This window comes from Notolabrus celidotus, chromosome 7 (assembly GCF_009762535.1).
Source record: "Notolabrus celidotus isolate fNotCel1 chromosome 7, fNotCel1.pri, whole genome shotgun sequence".
NCBI classification, from domain to species: Eukaryota; Metazoa; Chordata; class Actinopteri; order Labriformes; family Labridae; genus Notolabrus; species Notolabrus celidotus.
Window position 1 is genome coordinate 6,499,485 of NC_048278.1, and position 18,779 is coordinate 6,518,263.

Sequence of the window (18,779 nt, forward strand, 5' to 3'; positions counted from 1 at the left end):
CTATTGAAAACAATTCCTTGTGAACAGGACCTTATTCACACATGTCCCTCACAAAGAGAGGTTTTCCATGTTGGACTGGGGGGAGGGCAGTGGGTCTCATGAGGTCTCATGAGGCTGGAAATTACGAAAGAAGGACACTGCACTGTGAAATACTTTAAACATGTCCAAGAATGCAACCAAAGCAACAAAGTCTTACATTATCATGATGACTCTAACTTCTGACAGATTCACATGATCAATAAATGAGTGGAAAAAACATGCTGAACATGTGAAGCAGCCTCATTAAGTGCTTGAACATCACCCTGGTCACATGATTTATCCAGTCATCACTCTTATCCACTGGGATGTGAGATTTCTTGAATATTTCCCACCACGCTCACACATTAGCTTATCCTGACTTCATGCTGGAGTTTTACTTGGTCAGGAAAAATCTAGGTGTAAAATTCTGCAGTTTGCGTTCACACATGCAGCCCAAACCCCAAACTTTCAGGGAGTTCTCAGGAGTTTACTACCCATGTTTATCTGTCATTGAAGGGTAACCTTTTGGCTTCATATGAATCAGTCTTCATTAAACAACACTTTAATTTTGCAAACAGAGCTACAGCTACCAAAGTTCAGGAATGTGTGCATGGAACGTTGAAATCTAATTTTATCGTCGGGCTCACTACGTTTGGAGGGTTAACCCCCTGCAGGTTTCTGGCTTTGCACCTTCTTCTGTTTTCAGTAACCAGATCAGACACAGTTGGTGTCTGTGTGAGTGTATCTGAGAAGTGTTGTTATTTACTATCTCCTTGTATCATCCAATTTGTACCATGTTTGGCCGGCGTCCCAGAGTCTTAAAGACAGAGTTTCTCTTGCAGGAGGGCGTATTATCACCGCGGCTTAATGTAATAATGTCTGTCTCTTGTTTCTGCAGTCCCACCCCGATGTATCCTCCCACATATCTGGAGCCAGGAATAGGGTAAGACGACATTATTAACCATTATGTCCAGCTTATTTGGAAATGGAAATAATGACTACAGTAAAGATAAGGTCACGGGAGGTTATTCTTTTAATAGAGATGATTGCACCACATCTTTGCTGAGGCGTAACCAGTTCTTGATACAAATCCAATCCAGTACGAGTAACTGTTCTCTACCGCTCTCTTCTTTGTCCTTCTCCTTCTCCCTTTCCATGACGGATCAGGAGGCACACACCATATGGCAACCAGACAGACTACAGAATATTTGAGCTCAACAAACGGCTACAGAACTGGACAGAGGTCAGTAGACACACATCTCACTATCTCACAAGAAGGACAATCTAATAAGTCTGTGGCTAACTGTTACTTCCCCCCTCTGCACCCTGTAGGAGTGTGATAACCTGTGGTGGGATGCCTTTACTACAGAGTTCTTTGAAGATGACGCCATGTTGACTATAACATTCTGTCTGGAGGATGGACCCAAACGCTACAGTAAGAAACAAAACATCACAGAAGGACAACAAACCCCAACTTTAAAGCTCTTCCTGTCTCATGCTCCCTTTTTGGTTTTCTTTCCTCCGTTAAGCAATTGGCAGGACGTTGATTCCACGGTACTTCCGAAGTATATTCGAGGGTGGTGCCACCGAGCTGTACTACGTGCTGAAACATCCCAAGGAGTCCTTTCACAATAACTTCGTCTCCCTCGACTGTGATCAGTGCACCATGGTTACTCAGAATGGAAAGCCCATGTTCACACAGGTGTGTTTTTGTGTTTGTCACTCTTTTCAGAAACTGTCTTTTTTAAGAATTTCCAGGTCTACATTGGTTAGAAGGAAAGAGATGATGAAAAATCTGTTTGTTTTGGGACACTTTTTTTCCTGAATTTGTTCCTTAAACTATTAAAGTATGGATTAAAAACATTGATCATAACATCAAAGTCGTTCAGCAGCAAAATCATCCAGTATGAGGAAGGTTGGAACGAGTCATGCATTGAAACAGACTTTCTCTAACATATGACCTGAAAGTTGAAATCTGGGCACAGTGACCAGTGCATGGACGGAGCATAGAAAACACAGATTGAGTTTGTATATGCCCGCCTCCTCTCATAAACATGAAACACATGTTCTGTTTTTAAATAGACATGAACTAGGCTCTGTTTAGATGAAAACGACGTCTCCACGTGTGAGTTGCCTGAAGACAAGTTACTATTTTGAAGACGCCTCAGGTGTGTTTAATATTGTCCACTTGTGAACGGGCTAACATCCAATGCTAACATCCAATGCCCCACTCCCCTTCTCTCTCACTGAGGAGGAGCACAGACACCATCAGTGTCGCTCCGCTCTTTCCTTCTCACCGCTCCAGTTCTTTTTGATTCACATTAAGAGTTACTTCTGAAAAAATATAATATTAATCCAAGTGTGTGCGTGAACACACTAAAATGAGCGTGTTCATTGGTGAACTGAACGACTCAGTTTGCAACTCACAGTAACGTGAGCGTAGTTCGCTCTTTAGACTGTGACGGTGACGACCACTCACATTCCAGGTCTGCTCCTGTGAACATTTGTAGGAGTGTTTTAGACAAATCAGAAGAGATTTCATTGTATTTTAGAGAGGTGCAGCTTGTTGAGAACGGAGAATAGCTAACTTTTTATGTTTGTTTGTTTCGTTATCCATACCCCTTTTATTTTAGGGGACTTTAAAACCATCTCACCTACGTAGTCTTTTACAAAGCCGATTTTCCTCTTGTGTGTTGGATGTTAAAGTTTGAACCTTTAGCCAAATATTCAGGCAACAAAATTAAAGTTCTGTGTGTTTCTAAGATCTAAAAGCTCTGGACTTTTCTTTTGTTTAACTGAGATTTTCTTGACAGCCAAACTCCATCTGTCTATGATTTGATAGTAGAATTGAATAATTCATTTAGTTTATGAAACGTTAATGATAGTTTTTACAAAAAAAGGGAACTAGCTCATTTGAATCTGTGTGAACTGAACTCTGAGCTAGCTGTTAATGTCAGCTTGCACAACACTGGTTAATGCATTGATGTCAACATGTCTTATTGTGTCGGAAAGATCATGCCAGTTTAACACAGTTATTCTATTTTGAAAAGATGAAGACATTTAATTAATTTAATTAGTGTAATTGTTAAAGACAAGCAGCAGTTTCTGACTCCTTGAAGCGTCATTTTGGAGGAAGGCCTATGTTAAAACCTTCTTTCAGGACGTTTAATATTTTGTAACGCTCTTTTCTTTCTGAACATGTCATTTTCACTTTCTATCTGTTAGCAGAAGTGCAGCTCTTACAAACCTCTTCATATATCTAAGTCTACCTGCTGTACACTGACCTCGTCCCTCTTTACTCCTGCAGGTGTGTGTAGAAGGGCGTCTGTACCTGGAGTTCATGTTCGACGACATGATGAGGATAAAGACGTGGCACTTCAGCATCAGACAACACCGTGAACTCATCCCCCGCAGTATACTGGCCATGCATGTGAGTGCAGACAGAGAGACAGAGAGACAGAGAGACAGAGAGAGAGCTCACACATGTTTATAGTGATGTGCATCAGTTCCAGCTCTATAACCTGTCTCCTCCTTGTATCTCAGGCCCAGGACCCACAGATGCTGGACCAGCTGTCCAAAAACATAACAAGATGTGGCCTGTCCAACTCCACCCTCAACTACCTCCGAGTGAGTGAGGCATGCAAACAACATTTTTATACCTATTTACATTTGGACTGCTGCTGGTGTTTGATGATTTTGTCTTTATTGTATCCTTAAAAAGTTCAAGTCAAACTTTCAGACGGGCTTTTTGGAAGATTGAAAAGTTGTTTCTGATGCAACAAAAACGAATCTCTGCATAGGATCACACCAAAATGTATGTGGTTGATGGTAATACACTCTCCTTTTTTTGATGGATGGCAAGACAACATAGCCTATCACAGAGATTCAACAGCAGGTTAGTTGTTCTTACATGTGAAGCAGACATGCACATGTTGAATAAACTGCCTGTGGGGACAGAAGATACCTCCTGTTCTTAAAGACTTAAAAATAAAACAAATAATGTAAGCTCATGTTTATCCTCCATCATTTGACTTCATATTTATTCTATGCCAGTGAGTCCAATCCACTTTATTCATGTAGCACATTTAAAAAAACAATCAAGTTTAGCAAAGTACGGCACAGTGAGGTAAAACAAGTTAAAACACAGAACATAAAACGCGGTCAGAAAATAAAATAAAGGGGCGCTGGTGGCCTAGCGGTCTAAGCGCCCCTCATGCAGAGGCTATAGTCCTCATCGCAGAGGTCGTCGGTTCAACTCCTGGCCATTTGCTGCATGTCTTTCCCCGCTCTCTACTCCTCACATTTCCTGTCTCTCTTCAGCTGTCCTATCCATAAAGGTGAAAAAGCCCCAAAACATAACTTTAAAAATAAAAAAAATAGATAGATTAAAATAACAGAAACATAATAAAACACTTTAAAAAATAGTAAAACAAAAACAAACAAAAAAAACAACATAAGAGCAAATAGAAAATCCAATAAAAGAATAGACAGAGACTGAGACCACACAACTCTCATGCTGGGTTAAAAGCCAAGCAGTAAAAATATGTTATACGGCAGTATTATTAACATGGGGGGCACGGTGACCCCTGGTTTTCAGCCTGGTCTTAGGGACCACAAGACGTTGCTGACCAGTAAACTTCAAAGACCTTGCGGGAGTGTAGCTTTGCAGGAGGTCCGAAATATACTGTGGAGCAACTCCATTTAACGATTTAAAAACAAACAATAAAATCTTAAATCCTAAAATGAACAGGGAGGCAGTGGAAGGAGGCGAGGATGCAGGTAATGTGCTCTCACTTACGGTGCGAGTTGAAAGTCGAGCAGCAGCATTTTGGACTAGCTTTAGGCGTGACAGGGAGGCCTGGTTAACGCCTACGTAAAGTGCGTTATAGTCGTCCAGACGAGTCGAATGAAACATGTATAACTTCCTCAAAATCATTAAAAGATAAAACTGATTTAGTATTGAGTGAGTGAGTAGCCTCTTTCAGCCAGCTTTACTAGAGTGCTCTCCAGATGCTATCAGTTCGGACATGTTACCTGACTTTGCACATCTGGAGATCTATACTGTCCAAACTTGGCCTTCAGCCCTGACTCTACAGTAGGATTATTACAAACAGCAGGTGTTTGGCTTAACCTCATGTTTATTTGTTTTCCCTCTGCGTCATTCGTCTTTTGATTCATCAGCTTTGATTTGATCTAAAAAAAGATAAACTGATAAAATCATCAGCACTAAGCAGCAGCTGCTAATGATGCTACTTCATCGATCAAAGTATTTCTAATGATGTGAAACACTGTGTAATCTCCAACCTCTGCTCCCTCCTCCAGCTGTGTGTGATACTGGAGCCCATGCAGGAGCTGATGTCCAGACACAAGACATACAGCCTCAGCCCAAGAGACTGCCTCAAGACCTGCCTCTTCCAGAAATGGCAAAGGATGGTGGCACCACCAGGTAGACAAAGAGAAGACAGATGCAGACAAGCACAACCAATAAAAGGAAGTATCTTACACACTCTCTTTATTCTTTATCTGCAGCTGAGCCGTCAAGACAAGCCCCAAACAAACGGCGGAAGCGTAAGATGTCAGGCGGCAGCACCATCAGCGGAGGAGGAGGAACTACTAATAACAACAACAACAAAAAGAAGAGCCCCGGCAGCGGCTTTCCCCTTTCCAGTCAAGTCCCAGTGAGTACATGGCTGCTATCTAGTGTCTGCACCCTGCTATTACACCTCCAGTGATTACTTCTGTGCTCATAAATACACTGCTGCATTGATTCATTAGTTCATGGTGTCAAAGTAGCAATCGAAGCAGGACACAGTGACAGCACATTATGTAACATCACGACAAATCAAGCTGTCTTCGGTGCTGGGGGGAATCTGTGATGCATTGAAGTACAGCTCCTGCAAAGAAGTGGATTCATAGCACAGGACTGTATATCATCCAGTGCTGTATAAACATGTGCCTATTTAAAAGATCTATTTTTTTAAGTGACAACAAATCCCTTCAAACACGTGAATTAAAAATAATAAGAAACGGCTCATCAGGTGTGCAGCAAGCTTTTTAAACTCAGGTTAATTCAATCAAAGTAAACTCACTGTGTTTGGGTGTTCGAGTCATGAAGGTCTTACTGTAATTTGGTTTAAAAACTTTGTAGAAACTAAACTGGGATCAAAAGGTTACATAAAATATTCAGAGGACTCAAATTAATGAGTTAATTTAAGTGGTACAAAATGATCATACAGGACATGAAGCGCAGATCCAGCCTAGAAACACGATGACAGCTGGGCTAGTTCTTGACAGAAGGTATGTGGGAGACTGAGCCGAGTGGAGGAAAGTTTGATGGTTTAATGAGGCAGAGTCAAGTGTTCTGGCTGTTCTTACTACATGCTATGTGTAGTCGAAGCCAAATAAAACAACTTAGCTGAAAAATCACAACATGGAGCTCAACAAGTTTTGAGATGTGGAATGATTAGGGATGGATTTATGGGACTGATACTTAAACACAAGAGTAGATAGCTTATCAGAAGGACTCTTAACTTAGGGGGTTTAAAGTGATATTTGGGGGCAGAGATTTAAACTGGTGGTTAACAAAGGCACACAAATTAAAAACTGCTGCAACTCTCAACAGACATCTTTAACTATGACACTCATTAAATAAAAGGCTTATATGTTTTACTGTAATAAGATCCTAGAAAGCATTACCTCCAGGGGGGAAACAAGCCATTAGCCACAACACAGAAGAACTGCTGTGTGCCCTGCTGCACTAGAACTAAACTTAAAAACCAAAATCCAAACATGTACACTACCAGTCAAAAGTTTGGAAACACCTTCTCATTCAAGGGTTTGTATTTATTTTAATTATTTGAAACACTGTAGATTAATACCAAGCGGCAACCTCCGGTCTAAAAATATGAGTCAATGCGGAAGTGTTAAAAGCTGCAGTTCATCAAGGATCCGCTTGAGGCTGGCTCCGGAAGTACCGGAAGTCACATACGCATGAATGGGGAAAAGACGATCTTTGCAGCAGAAATAAACGTGTTTACAGCCTGGTACAAAAGATGAGTGTAGTCTGAATAGCTAATTTCTAGATGTCCTCTCACTGTGAGGGGGGTGAATTTTTTTCTAATTCGGTAATTTAGAAGATATTGAGATTACTAGTCTTCCAATGAGAGGCACAGCTGCCTGCAGGAACACTGCAGCTGTTGGCTAGGAGGCTCAAAGCCCGCCTCTTTACGTCACACTGGCTCGACAGAAGCAATATGGCTGCCGCAGCCGATTGGTCTCAAAACAGCTCTTCAGAAACAGATGGGTGACGTCACGGATCCTACGTCCATATTTTTTACAGTCTATGATTAATACTGAAGACATCAAAACTATGAAAGAACATATATGGAATTATTGAATGAACAACAAAGTGTTAAACAAAGCAGAATATGTTTTATATTTTAGATTCTGTAAAGTAGCCCCCTTTTTCCTTCATGACAGCTTTGCACACTCTTGGTATTCTCTCAGTCTGCTTCATGAAGTGGTCTCCTGGAATGGTTTCTAATTAACATGAGCCTTGTCAAGAGTTCATTTGTAGAATGACTTGCCTTCTTAATGTGTTTGAGACCATCAGTTGTGTTGTTCAGAGGTAGGGTTAGTACACAATGGATAGCCCTATTTGACTACTGTTGTTATCCAGATTATGGCAAAACCAGATTATTTCATAGTTTTGATGTCTTCAGTATTAATCTACAATGTTGAAAATAATTAAAATAAATAAAAAACATTGAATGAGAAGGTGTGTCAAACCTTTTGACTGGTAGTGTATGTAGTCAGCACCTAGCAGATAGCTGTTAAAACTTCAGTTTCTCCAAACTCTGGTGTAACAGTGTCTTTATGTCAGGTCATAATTAAAGGAAAAGAGTCAGCAAGGAGAACAAGAACTGGCTACAGAGGCCCTGGCTCTCTGTTAATCTCCCCTGGAATCTGGATGAACTCCTTTTTTGTGTCCCTGCAGGATGTGATGGTGGTGGGCGAACCGACACTGATGGGAGGGGAGTTTGGTGACGAAGACGAGCGTCTAATCACGCGGCTGGAGAACACGCAGTTCGACGCGGCCAACGGCATCGACGACGAGGACAGCTTCAACAACTCTCCAGCACTGGGCTCCAACTCACCCTGGAACAACAAAGCCCCCTCCAGCCAGGAGAGCAAGAGCGACAACCCCACCTCACAGGCATCGCAGTAGAGCCCAGAGCCCCACAACCTCAACACAAACATCCCCTCCTCTCTCTGTCACTAATCTGATCCCGACCCACCCAACAGCCACGAGTGCAACAGCAACAATCCATCATTAACCCAGACTACTGTGCCGAACTCCAACTCTTCAGATTCATCCTCAGTGTGTCTTAGACTTTGTCACTGAGCTGGGGGATGATTCACAAGTTTTCATCTCTGCTGTGACTTCTTCATATTTAGGCATCGTGTCCCACCTCTGCGTCCCTTTTCCTCAGCCCATTCTCAAAATGTCCCCTCTGCTCTCGCTAATTTCACTTTGGACACTGATCCCGGGGAGTAGTGATAGAAGAGGCATAGGGATGTAAACCCAAGGGAGGAGAAGTGTGCTCACTTTACTATCTGTGTGGAAGTCCACGTGTAGGTCAGAGGAGGGGTGGAGGGGTGGAGCGCATGTTGGCAGTGGAGGTGTCACGATGGTGGCAAGTTGCTTAGGGACCACTTGTCCACTCGTCCTCTAAACACGACTCTGAAGTCTGGTCTGCTCTGTTTGATGTTCCAGTCACTTGTAATGTTTCTTTAAAGAATATGTGTGCAAGTGTGTGAGTGTGTGTGTGGGTGTGTGTTTGTGTGTGTGTTTGCCTGCGTGTGTTCGTGTGGGTGTTCGTGTGGGTGTGTGTGTGTGTGTGTGTTAGTGTGTTAGTGTGTGTGTGTGTGTGTGTTTGTGAAGAGGGAAGAGAGGCAGTCTGAGCTTATTTGTGGCTTTACTGAAGCGGACAGACCAGAATTTAGAGTCGGTCGATAAAACCATTAAACTTCACACACTAGCAGGAGAAATGTGGCACTAGGGAAACCAACACACACACACACACACACACACACACACACACACACACACACACAACATTTAAACATAAAAGTTTGAAGGATTTTGAATCCCCTAGTGCCCAAGCCGTCTCTGATCAGACTACAAAGGGTCTTTCAAACGGAGAGCATTTATAACACACACACAAACACACACACACACACACACATACACACAGTGACACATTTTAAGAGTTTTTATACAGTATATATTTCCCTAGAATGTTTTTTAATTTGTATTAAACGCCTTCATTTCAATTGTTACTTTTTTATTTTCTACCAATACTGAAAAGCTACAGACCAAGGAGCAACACAGGACTTTTATCCCTCCCCCCTCTAAAATATATTGTTTTTATCTTTTATGTTTATAAAAGAGAAATAATTTAGTGTGGATGTTTTTATTTTGTCTTTTGTTCCTTTTTTGGAGATTTAAATTTTTGTGTATTTGTGCTTGTATATTTAAGGTAGTAGCAAAGTTCTGTCTGACTGTAATAAAATGTATTCTTACTTAGATTTACCTAAAGCCATCCCGATCTAATGTAAAGAAACAAAAATAGGAAAAAGGAGAAAAAACACTCATGAACCTTTCCTCTTTCTCCCTTCCTGCTCTCTCCTCCTCCCTCTTTTTTAAAACTTGTGTAAATTAAATTACAAACCCCCCTGAGGGTACAATGGCACCATGAAGAGATGATCCAGTTAATTTTTTTTATATTTATTTTGAAAGCTTAGAACTCATGTATTTCATCCATACAGGAAGTGATTTTTTCACTTAACTTACATAACAATTTATGTACTGCAACTCTAAACTTGATGTCAAGTGAATGTGCACATTACATTTGAGTTAATCAGTGAATCTCATGTCTGGCTATAAAAGAGTTTTCTTTAGTTCAGATGACCTTCATTTTGAGCAGTGTGTTTCATGACGAATAGAATGATACCATCAAACATCCGATCATCTTCTAAAGCCAGCTCAACATGAAGTTCAGACGACACATTTGGTAGCAGTGCTGAAAACTCAGCCGACGCTCTGTTCATTTTGTACATTCTTCTTTTTTGACAGTCGATTCCAGCAACAGCTCTGATTGCGTTCGAATGGTGACTTGTACCTTCTCCAATCCCTGTAGAAAAATCATCGTTTGATATATATTTTTTGATTTGGTTAGTTTCTGCCCTTGATAATTAATGTATGGTACCAATAAAAAGATACATTTTCACTTTAACAGACAATGTTTGTGGTGATTTTAATCTCACAGTAACACAGCTGACACGTCTTCATGGATGTTTTTTTTTCTTTGTCTTGTCAGTGTTCTTACACAACTTTTCTGCACAGGAGAAGCTGTGAACACTTCTCCTTTGCTGGTAGCTTAAACCAGGGGTTCCCCAACTTGTCATCCCGCGACCCCCAAAATATAGCTGCCAAAGACTCACTACCCCCACTGTTCCTCAAAGTGATTTAATGTAGCTTAATTTATCTGGTCTAGAGAAAATTAGCCTACCTATATGAGCATGTGGCTGTGTTTCCTGTGCCTTTATGAATTAACCTACTGCTACTGATGCTTTTGATAATTAACTGTTCACTAACCCTAAACTTAGGAGTCATCTGAATAAAAGAAAGGCAGAAAACTCATTTCATTTTCTATTTTCAAGGTTTTATTTCAAGATTAGCTTCTATTTTTGTCTATATTTTTTACTATAATGGGTAAAATGTACTAATTTTAGATAACTTTAAAAAAAAACAACAGACATCTCATGTCTCGCGACCCCCCAGGGGGTTCCGACCCACACTTTGGCAACCCCTGGATTAAACAAGGGAGTCCAAGGACAAGAGATAGAGAGATAGGACACTGGATAGAGTCAGGAATTAGGAGATAAAGTGAGAATAACATGCAGTGAATCAAACTCCAGCTGCCGGCCATACAGACTACAGTCTGTGGTGTGCAATTTAACCGCTCTGCCATACATCCAGAAAAGCCCATTGAAAGGATGTGTTGTTACTGATAACCTAGTACTAAAAGCAATTAAACAAATCTGATTTCAATATCTAGACACATTAAGCCTCAGATAGTTCCTGGTTTAGGTAAACCTTCAAAAACAGGACCTGCAAATCCCATGATGCAACTCAACATTATCATGCATAACCCTTCTTCCATATTCTAGACATCAGTTTGTAAAACAGGCTTTTTGTTTGAAGATTTATATCATCTGTTTATTTTTCCTGACTGAAGAGACATCCATAGCTGTATAGATCACATTCAACATCTGTTTCCACATGCTGAATCTCTCTCAGTGTCGGTAATCTGGCCCTCAAGTTGTGATCAGAATGACAGAAGAGGATGTACTGTGAAAAGTAAAGCTTCTAGTTCTTCACTTCCCATTTCCCTCTTGTCCTCTTGAAACAAAGCTCTCCCCTCCGCAGTAATGTGACTCTGCTGTGTGGCTGTTGTAACCTGTCAGTGAAGCTGAGCTGTCGGAAAAGCTTGAAGGTGTGCTCCTGGCTATTCTGTTGTTCCTCAGATCTCATCCCTTAGGCAAAGCGTACTGCGCGGTTAGAAGATTTCACCTGTTGATCAAAGTCAGCATTGGTCACTATGAGTGAAGCAGCTTCAAGCACAAAAAGTAGTCTTTTATGTAGGTATTTTATTCACTTCAGACACTGCGAGTCCTTCTTGTGTTAAGGCCGTGTATAAGATAAAGAAAGCCTCTCCCTGTCATGAAACATCTCCCATGTCTCTCTCGGTGCAGTTTGAGAGCTAAACAAAGGATTCTGTCATTGGGTGCAGTGAGGTGTGGCCTGGTTAACGCAGATGAAAGGAAAAGAATCAGAATCAGAATCAATATCAGAATCAGCTTTATTGGCCAGGTATGCTTGAACACACAAGGGATTTGACTTTGGTAAACTGTGCTCTCTTTGTACAAGGCATAAGAATAAGACCTACATATAAAAATAGAATAAAAATAATAACAATAACATCAGCTATAAATAAAAAAGAACAACAAATAGGCATGACTAATGTGTACAGGCTAAAATAATATGATAACAGTGCAGTGGTGAGTAGCAGAGATAGTTTTACATTATAAAAATAGTAGTTAAATAATACAAAAAAATAGAAATATGGAATTCTGCTTGGAGAATTGTTGCATTGTATATTTACATGTATGTTTACAGAGAGTATTGATCCAACAGGTATGACACTGTTATGGTTTAGTGTTCATCAGAGTGACAGCCTGGGGGAAGAAACTGTTCTTATGGCGGGTTGTTTTGGCGCACAGTGATCTGTAGCACCTGCCGGAGGAGAGGAGTTTGAAGAATTTGTGTCCAGGGTGTGAGGGGTCAGCGGTGATGCTACCTGCTCGTTTCCTGGCCCGGGTCCGGTAGATAGATAGATAGATAGATAGATTGATCTTTATTTGTCCTTAATAAGGAGATTTGTTGCCATCGTCTGTACAAGAATACATGTATGAACACAATAAACAATAAACATCCGCCCAGCCTCACAGCAATGGTGCACCTCATCCCACATATATACACACCGGACACATATGAACACACTGAACACATATAAAACACACCGAACACATATGAACACACTGAACACATATATGCACACCGGACACATTACAGTGGCATTCTGTTTAGCAGTGCTATTGCCGATGGGACGAAGCTTCTGCCAAACCGGGCTCGCCTACAGTAAGGGGATCTGTATCTGCGACCGGACGGGAGTAGTGTGAAGACTGAGTAGAGGGGGTGTTGGGGGTCCAGTGTTATAGTGCGTGCTCTGCGTATGATGGCTCTGTTGTTGAGGTCAGACAGGTTGGGTGTGGGGAGGCGGATGATTTTGGTACAAGTCCTGGATGGGGGTGCAGGTCAACACCGATGATTTTTTCTGCAGTCCTTATAGTCCGTTGCAGTCTGTGTTTGTCTAGTTTGGTTGCAGATCCAAACCAGACAGTGATGGAGGTGCACAGAACAGACTGGATGATGGAGGTGTAGAACATGATCAGCAGCTCCTGAGGCAGGTTGAACTTCCTGAGCTGACGCAGGAACTACATCCTCTGCTGGACCTTTTTTCTGATTGTGTCTATGTGGGAGGTCCACCTCAGGTCCCGGGAGATAGTGGATCCCAGGAACCTGAAAGAGTCCACAGTAGACACAGTTCTGTTCAGGATGGTGTGGGGTGTGTGTGTGGGGGGGTGTGGGTTGTGTGTGGGGGGGGGGCTTCTCCTGAAGTCCACTGTCATCTCTACCGTCTTGAGCGGGTTCAGCTCCAGATGGTTCTGACTACACCAGAGAGCCAGCTGTTCCACCTCCTGTCTGTAAGCAGACTCATCTCCGTCCTTGATGAGACCGATGACGGTGGTGTTGCGAACTTCAGGAGTTTCACAGAGGGGTCCCCTGAGGTGCAGTCATTGGCAAAGAAAATAGATTTAATGTCTCTGCTTTCATTCTGAAACAACTAGAGGAAATCACAAGCTCCCAGGTCGGTGTCAAGCCCCTGTAGTTCATCTGCTGCCCTCCACTCCTGCAGACACACACATGCATCCACCTGCCAACTATCACACCTTCAGGTATTTACTCCAACCACATGCCACACTGTACCTACAGACATGGAAGAGCAGTCACCAAAGCTGCCAGTCAGGTAAAACACTGAGGGTCCTCTGAAGTCTGAGAGAAGCTTTAACAACAGGGTGACAACTTTCACCTTCATGGAAGAGCAGAGTCGGTAGTTTTGCCGTTTCATTTACTTCATACCAGTAAAACTATTCAGTGAACAAACTCACAACAGCAACTGTAGTACAAAAGTACACTTATCCTGTGGTAGCTGCATCATGCATGATGTTTTATGGTGAACACTGCTGTCGTTAACAGAAAGTTAAGCCACTAAAATTTGCACTGCTACCATTCTCAAGACTGTCTGTCACGTTCCTTAGTTATAATGTTCAATGTGTTGCATCATCCTTGGGCACCTGTGACCAGAAGTAACAGAACCACTCGACTGATTTACAGGTGTCAGGCACAAACAGAGCCTGTGTTCAAAGAATAACTCACTTGGACAGTCCTCCAAGAGGTCACCTGGAGAGAAAATTTGAAAAGCTTGCAAATATCTAATAAATAAAATACGGGGATCTTGTAATATCTGACAAAAGTATCAAATGAAACAAAGGTTTTATTCACAAAGAAGTCTTTGAAAAAGATGAAACTGTTTCTGAACCATGATTTAAATGCTGGGTCTATCTGCCCAGGTGTGGAAGAGGATTTTCTGGCGATAAGGTAAATTATTAATCTGACAGCTTTCAGTCAAGTCTTCAAAAATCTGAAGAAAGGAAGATAGCTGTCTGGGAAAACAATACCATTTGAACAGGAGACTGGACAGATATAACTATGGAGTGATATTTACAAGTAGATACCAACGGAAAGAAGATTTTTAAGCAGTCAGTCCCAGAAAATGAATGGTGTGAAAGACAAGAGCAGTGTTTAAAAGTATGATTATTTGTATGCCTTGGTTCAAAAATATTTCACTCTTTAGGAAAGGAATGTACAACTGTAGCAGATTTGGAGGGTGAGTTTTTTTACTAAGTTCTAAACCTATCTAAGCTATCTGTATAAGCGCCCCATGTACAGAGGCTATAGTCCTAAACGCATTGGTTGCTGGTTCGACTCCCAGCCTTGACCATTAGTTATAGGCATTGCAGATAATTTACTGTGAATTGTATTCAAGACATGACTGCTTAGCTAAATGAAAGCTGGCAGGAAGCGTTATTCTTCATTCTTCATATTTATTGTGCACGAGCACACATCCATCTCAGTAAATGAGATTATAATGGGCTTAAGTGGGAAATAAACCACTTAGTCATTGCAGAGATGTGTATCTAATGTTGTCAAAAGTTCAAAAAGACTTGATACTTAAGTGTGTAATCTAGTTGCATTAAATCACAGTCTTTAAGGGGTTATTAGACATGGTGTTCTGCTAAACTGGAAAACTGTCACACCTCTCTGACAGAGAATATCACTGATGCTGTCACAGTAATGTAATACTCTGCATGCCCTCTATCCATCTTTAATTTGAACTGCTTTTACTTAAAAAAAATTAATAATAAAGGAGATTTCAGACTAAATATTCACTGTCATAAAGAAAATTCTAACAGGAGAAGAGTTAAAAATGAACCGTGTGTGTGTGTGTGCGTGTTTGTGTGTGTGACTTTGCCTGTGGCTTCGTGTGTTGTCACTTAATTTTCTTCTTCACTCTTCAGCAGCTATTCTTCGCCTCTACATCTCTCTCATTATATTCTGATTTCCCTTCCCCTCTGTTGTCTCATCTACTCCTCTAATGACACGGTAAAAGCAAAGCTCGTCTCATTTATTCCTGAAATTGAGTCTCTATGTGTAGTCTTTTCCAAAGATATTGGCCCCTGGATGGTGAAGTTAATTTACCAAGGAGCTCATGAGGTCAAAACACGGAAGAATCAACTGTTGTTTTAAATTAGATCAGAGAAGGTTAGGCTCTCTCTTTGTCACAAGTTTGCATCAATGATCTCCTGTAGCATCGAGAGCAGTTTTATATTTTGCATTGTGCTGTTTTCTGTGACTTCCTCGTGGTTCACCAGGAAGGTAAATTGGAAAACTTAAATAAAAACATGTGCTTGAAAAGAAATGAACCTTTCTTTATTTCAATTCCATGAAGATATTGTAGAACAGTTAGCACACTATGGGGCATAGGTTCAGAGATGAGTAGCTTAAATAGTAATCATGTTATCTTCTACTCACCATGTGATTTAGATCAGTAACATGTGCTCAGAGATAAAGAACCACTTCACCACTTTGTAAACAATGTGTAAGTCTCTGCCTACAGTCTCTGTAGGCAGACTTATCTTGAATACTAGATATGCATACTGTTTAAATATACAGTATATATTTTGTAACTAAATAAACAGTCTGTGTATGTAAGGTCTGAGTACCATGACATTAGCGGGTTAAAAAGGAAGGAAACTTGAGTATTAGTTATTTCCCAGCATTTAGAACATGAATATTAATCCTGGTTTTGTTCAACAATGCTCTACTGCAGGGGCGATTCTAGGATCGGATGTTTCGGGGTGCTGAGCATCCAGAGAGCTGCCCAGCCGGGCAAGATAAATTTCACTGTTTTGTACATTTTAATGCAATTTCATTCCCACATTTGTGAAAGAAAAGTATAACACTTTTTGGGAAAGTCTGTGACTCAACCATCAAATCTGATAAAGGTTATTTAAATGCTGAGCCACAGCAAAAGAGAAATGGATTGGAATCATAAAAGAAACATATGGAAGCCCTAATTTCTGGGGAAAGACAATTAATTTTGACACAGCAGCTCCTCATAAACAGTGTGTATGTTTCTGGAGTAAACCAGCCCCAAGTGAGTACCAAAAACCCCAAAAATTGACAGTGGAGTTATTTTTTGGACTTTCATTTGAAATGCAATGCACAACATGTAAAACACATTAACAGAAATTGACTTTTTCAATGTTTTTCTCTGCCCTTTTCCTTATTTTCTGTATTACATAATTTGACAAGTTTTGCGTAGCCTACCACTATTCTCTGTTTGTCTTCTTACCTAGTTCTTCATGATCTTGCACTCTCTCCTCTCCTTCCCCTTTTTTCATCTCTCCCTCTTTGGACTGACAATAATATACAAATAGATTGTATTCAACTAGATGAAAAATAGTTTATATATCTTTGTTGTTAAAATATTACAATTGAATCAAGTACTGTATGGTTTTGAAACTTGTCTAGCTTGTTAAAAAGGACAAACAATAATAATAATAAAAAAATCTCTCAAATTTTAGGGGTGCTGGGATTTTAAAAAATGGGCTACATGGATTCCAAACAATGGGCTAGAAACGCATATGCTCTTCTTATATGTTCTCCTCCTTAAACATGAATACATCTAATATTTCAGCATCATTTAACCCCCAGAGAGAAGCAGACTGAGTATCTGCAGGGCACTAGGACCCTGAAGAGCAACAGGAGGCTGTTGATAGCAGAATGCTTCCACAAGCTAGTGCTGTCACAAGAATCCATGTACTACACAACGACTTAAATTATAGTTCTGTAATTGAGGTAAGGAAAAAAATACTCATTAATAAACTGCACCTGTTTGGATGTGTTACACACGAACGTTGTCAAGGATCAAACTGTGACTTAAGATAATAAACGCTAAATCAACGTTATCACCTTCTCTGCCATGTATGCTAGCTTTAGCCTTAGCTGCAAAAACTGAATATTTTACTACAATTACGCTGAATGAGCGAATTGATGGCAAATTAAGTGGTCCTCAAATGTTGACTTTAATAGCAGACGTGCTTTTAATGGAAATAAGTTCATGTTTGTCTATAAATAATGTGAGTTAAGCCCAGCTAACGGTAGGTCAGATAGCTAATATTAGCTATTAAGCTAGCAGCCCAACCCAACCTGAGCTCAAGTTAGCTGGAAAGCTTAAAACCTCATGTATAAACAGACTGTATAAAGTGTTTAACCATAGACTGTATTTTATAACCTATTTAAGTGAGTGTCAGTGTAAAATAAACACGCTACAGTGAAGACGCTTTAATTAATTAGCTGTATGTGTGTAAATAAACAAACCGTTACTGTGTTTTTACTCATAGTATGTCTATTTTGTCTCATATTGCCCACCTCCTCATGAACACAGTTACCACACTTTGCATCACCTTAATCTGTCACTCTGCCAGTCGAGGTTCAACTCAGTATAATTGATTCCAGACTAAGTGTTTTTTTTGGTCATATTAAGTAAAACAGGCAAGAGAAATAGTCCTCAGAGCTGGATAGTGATGCTTTTCAACAGGTGTCACATGTTACACAGGAAAGGGACTAACTCTTCAACTCAACTCAACTTTATTTATAAAGCACCTTTCATACATAGAAACATGCAGCCCAAAGTGCTTCACAGAATAACAGAGACAGAAAACAACAGCAATGGTAAAATTATAAAAGGCATGATTATAAATAAAATACTTAAAAATAAAATAAAATCAATACAGTAAAATTAATAAATACGTAATAGTGGGAAGAAAAGTTAAAAATAAGGTAGTGATAACAAGATCAGATGAATACAAGAAATGATTAGATACATAAATAATTAAATAAGATAAATAAATGTTAAAGCAATTATTAAAATATTAATACAAATATTAAAAATAACAATGCAGTCCAGGGCTAAAAATCAATTACTCCAAATTAAAAGCTAGATTAAAAAGGTAAGTTCTAAGATTACTTTTAAAAACACCCAGAGAGCTCGCTGTTTGAATGTCCAGAGGCAGAGAGTTCCACAGCTTAGGGGTGTAGAAACAGAAAGCTCTCTGGCCAGTGCTTGTGTGAGACACACAAGGAACATTTAAAAGGGAAGCATTTGAGGACCTCAGTGATCGGGCTGGAACATAAAATGACAGGAGATCAGTGATGGATGGAGGAGCAAAGCTGTTAAGAATTTTAAGTAAAATAACGTTACAATCAATTCTAAAAGAAACAGGGAGCCAGTGCAGAGTTTTAAGAAGAGGGGTTATGTGATCAGTTTTCTTTTTCCTTGTTAAAACTCTGGCTGCAGCGTTTGGACAAGCTGCAGTTTCTTGAGAGACTCCTGACTGAAGGTAGTGACTCAAAGGCAGCAGCTTTAAAGTCATAGGTCATGTGCTCA

The 18,779-nt window shown here is 40.4% G+C and overlaps 2 protein-coding genes across 7 annotated transcripts in view; both read left to right on the top strand.

Moving 5' to 3' along the window:
* ldb1b (LIM-domain binding 1b) overlaps positions 1–10,316 on the top strand; it is a 45,714-nt gene extending 35,398 nt beyond the window's left edge. For 3 of the 6 annotated variants that reach the window (XM_034688018.1, XM_034688014.1, XM_034688016.1), the window contains 9 exons: positions 917–961; positions 1,186–1,261; positions 1,351–1,453; positions 1,548–1,720; positions 3,326–3,448; positions 3,562–3,654; positions 5,341–5,464; positions 5,548–5,696; positions 8,015–10,316. In XM_034688018.1, the coding sequence (XP_034543909.1) occupies positions 917–961; positions 1,186–1,261; positions 1,351–1,453; positions 1,548–1,720; positions 3,326–3,448; positions 3,562–3,654; positions 5,341–5,464; positions 5,548–5,696; positions 8,015–8,245 (1,117 nt within the window). In that variant the 3' untranslated portion in view covers positions 8,246–10,316. The remainder of the gene's footprint in view (positions 1–916; positions 962–1,185; positions 1,262–1,350; positions 1,454–1,547; positions 1,721–3,325; positions 3,449–3,561; positions 3,655–5,340; positions 5,465–5,547; positions 5,697–8,014) is intronic. The other 3 variants (XM_034688015.1, XM_034688020.1, XM_034688019.1) reach the window with 1 other exon arrangement.
* Positions 10,317–16,981: 6,665 nt separating this feature from the next.
* Positions 16,982–18,779, top strand: part of armh3 (armadillo like helical domain containing 3) — a 40,220-nt gene continuing 38,422 nt past the window's right edge. Inside the window, exon 1 of the mRNA XM_034688935.1 lies at positions 16,982–17,188. The gene's annotated coding sequence lies outside the window, so the exon portion shown is untranslated. The remainder of the gene's footprint in view (positions 17,189–18,779) is intronic.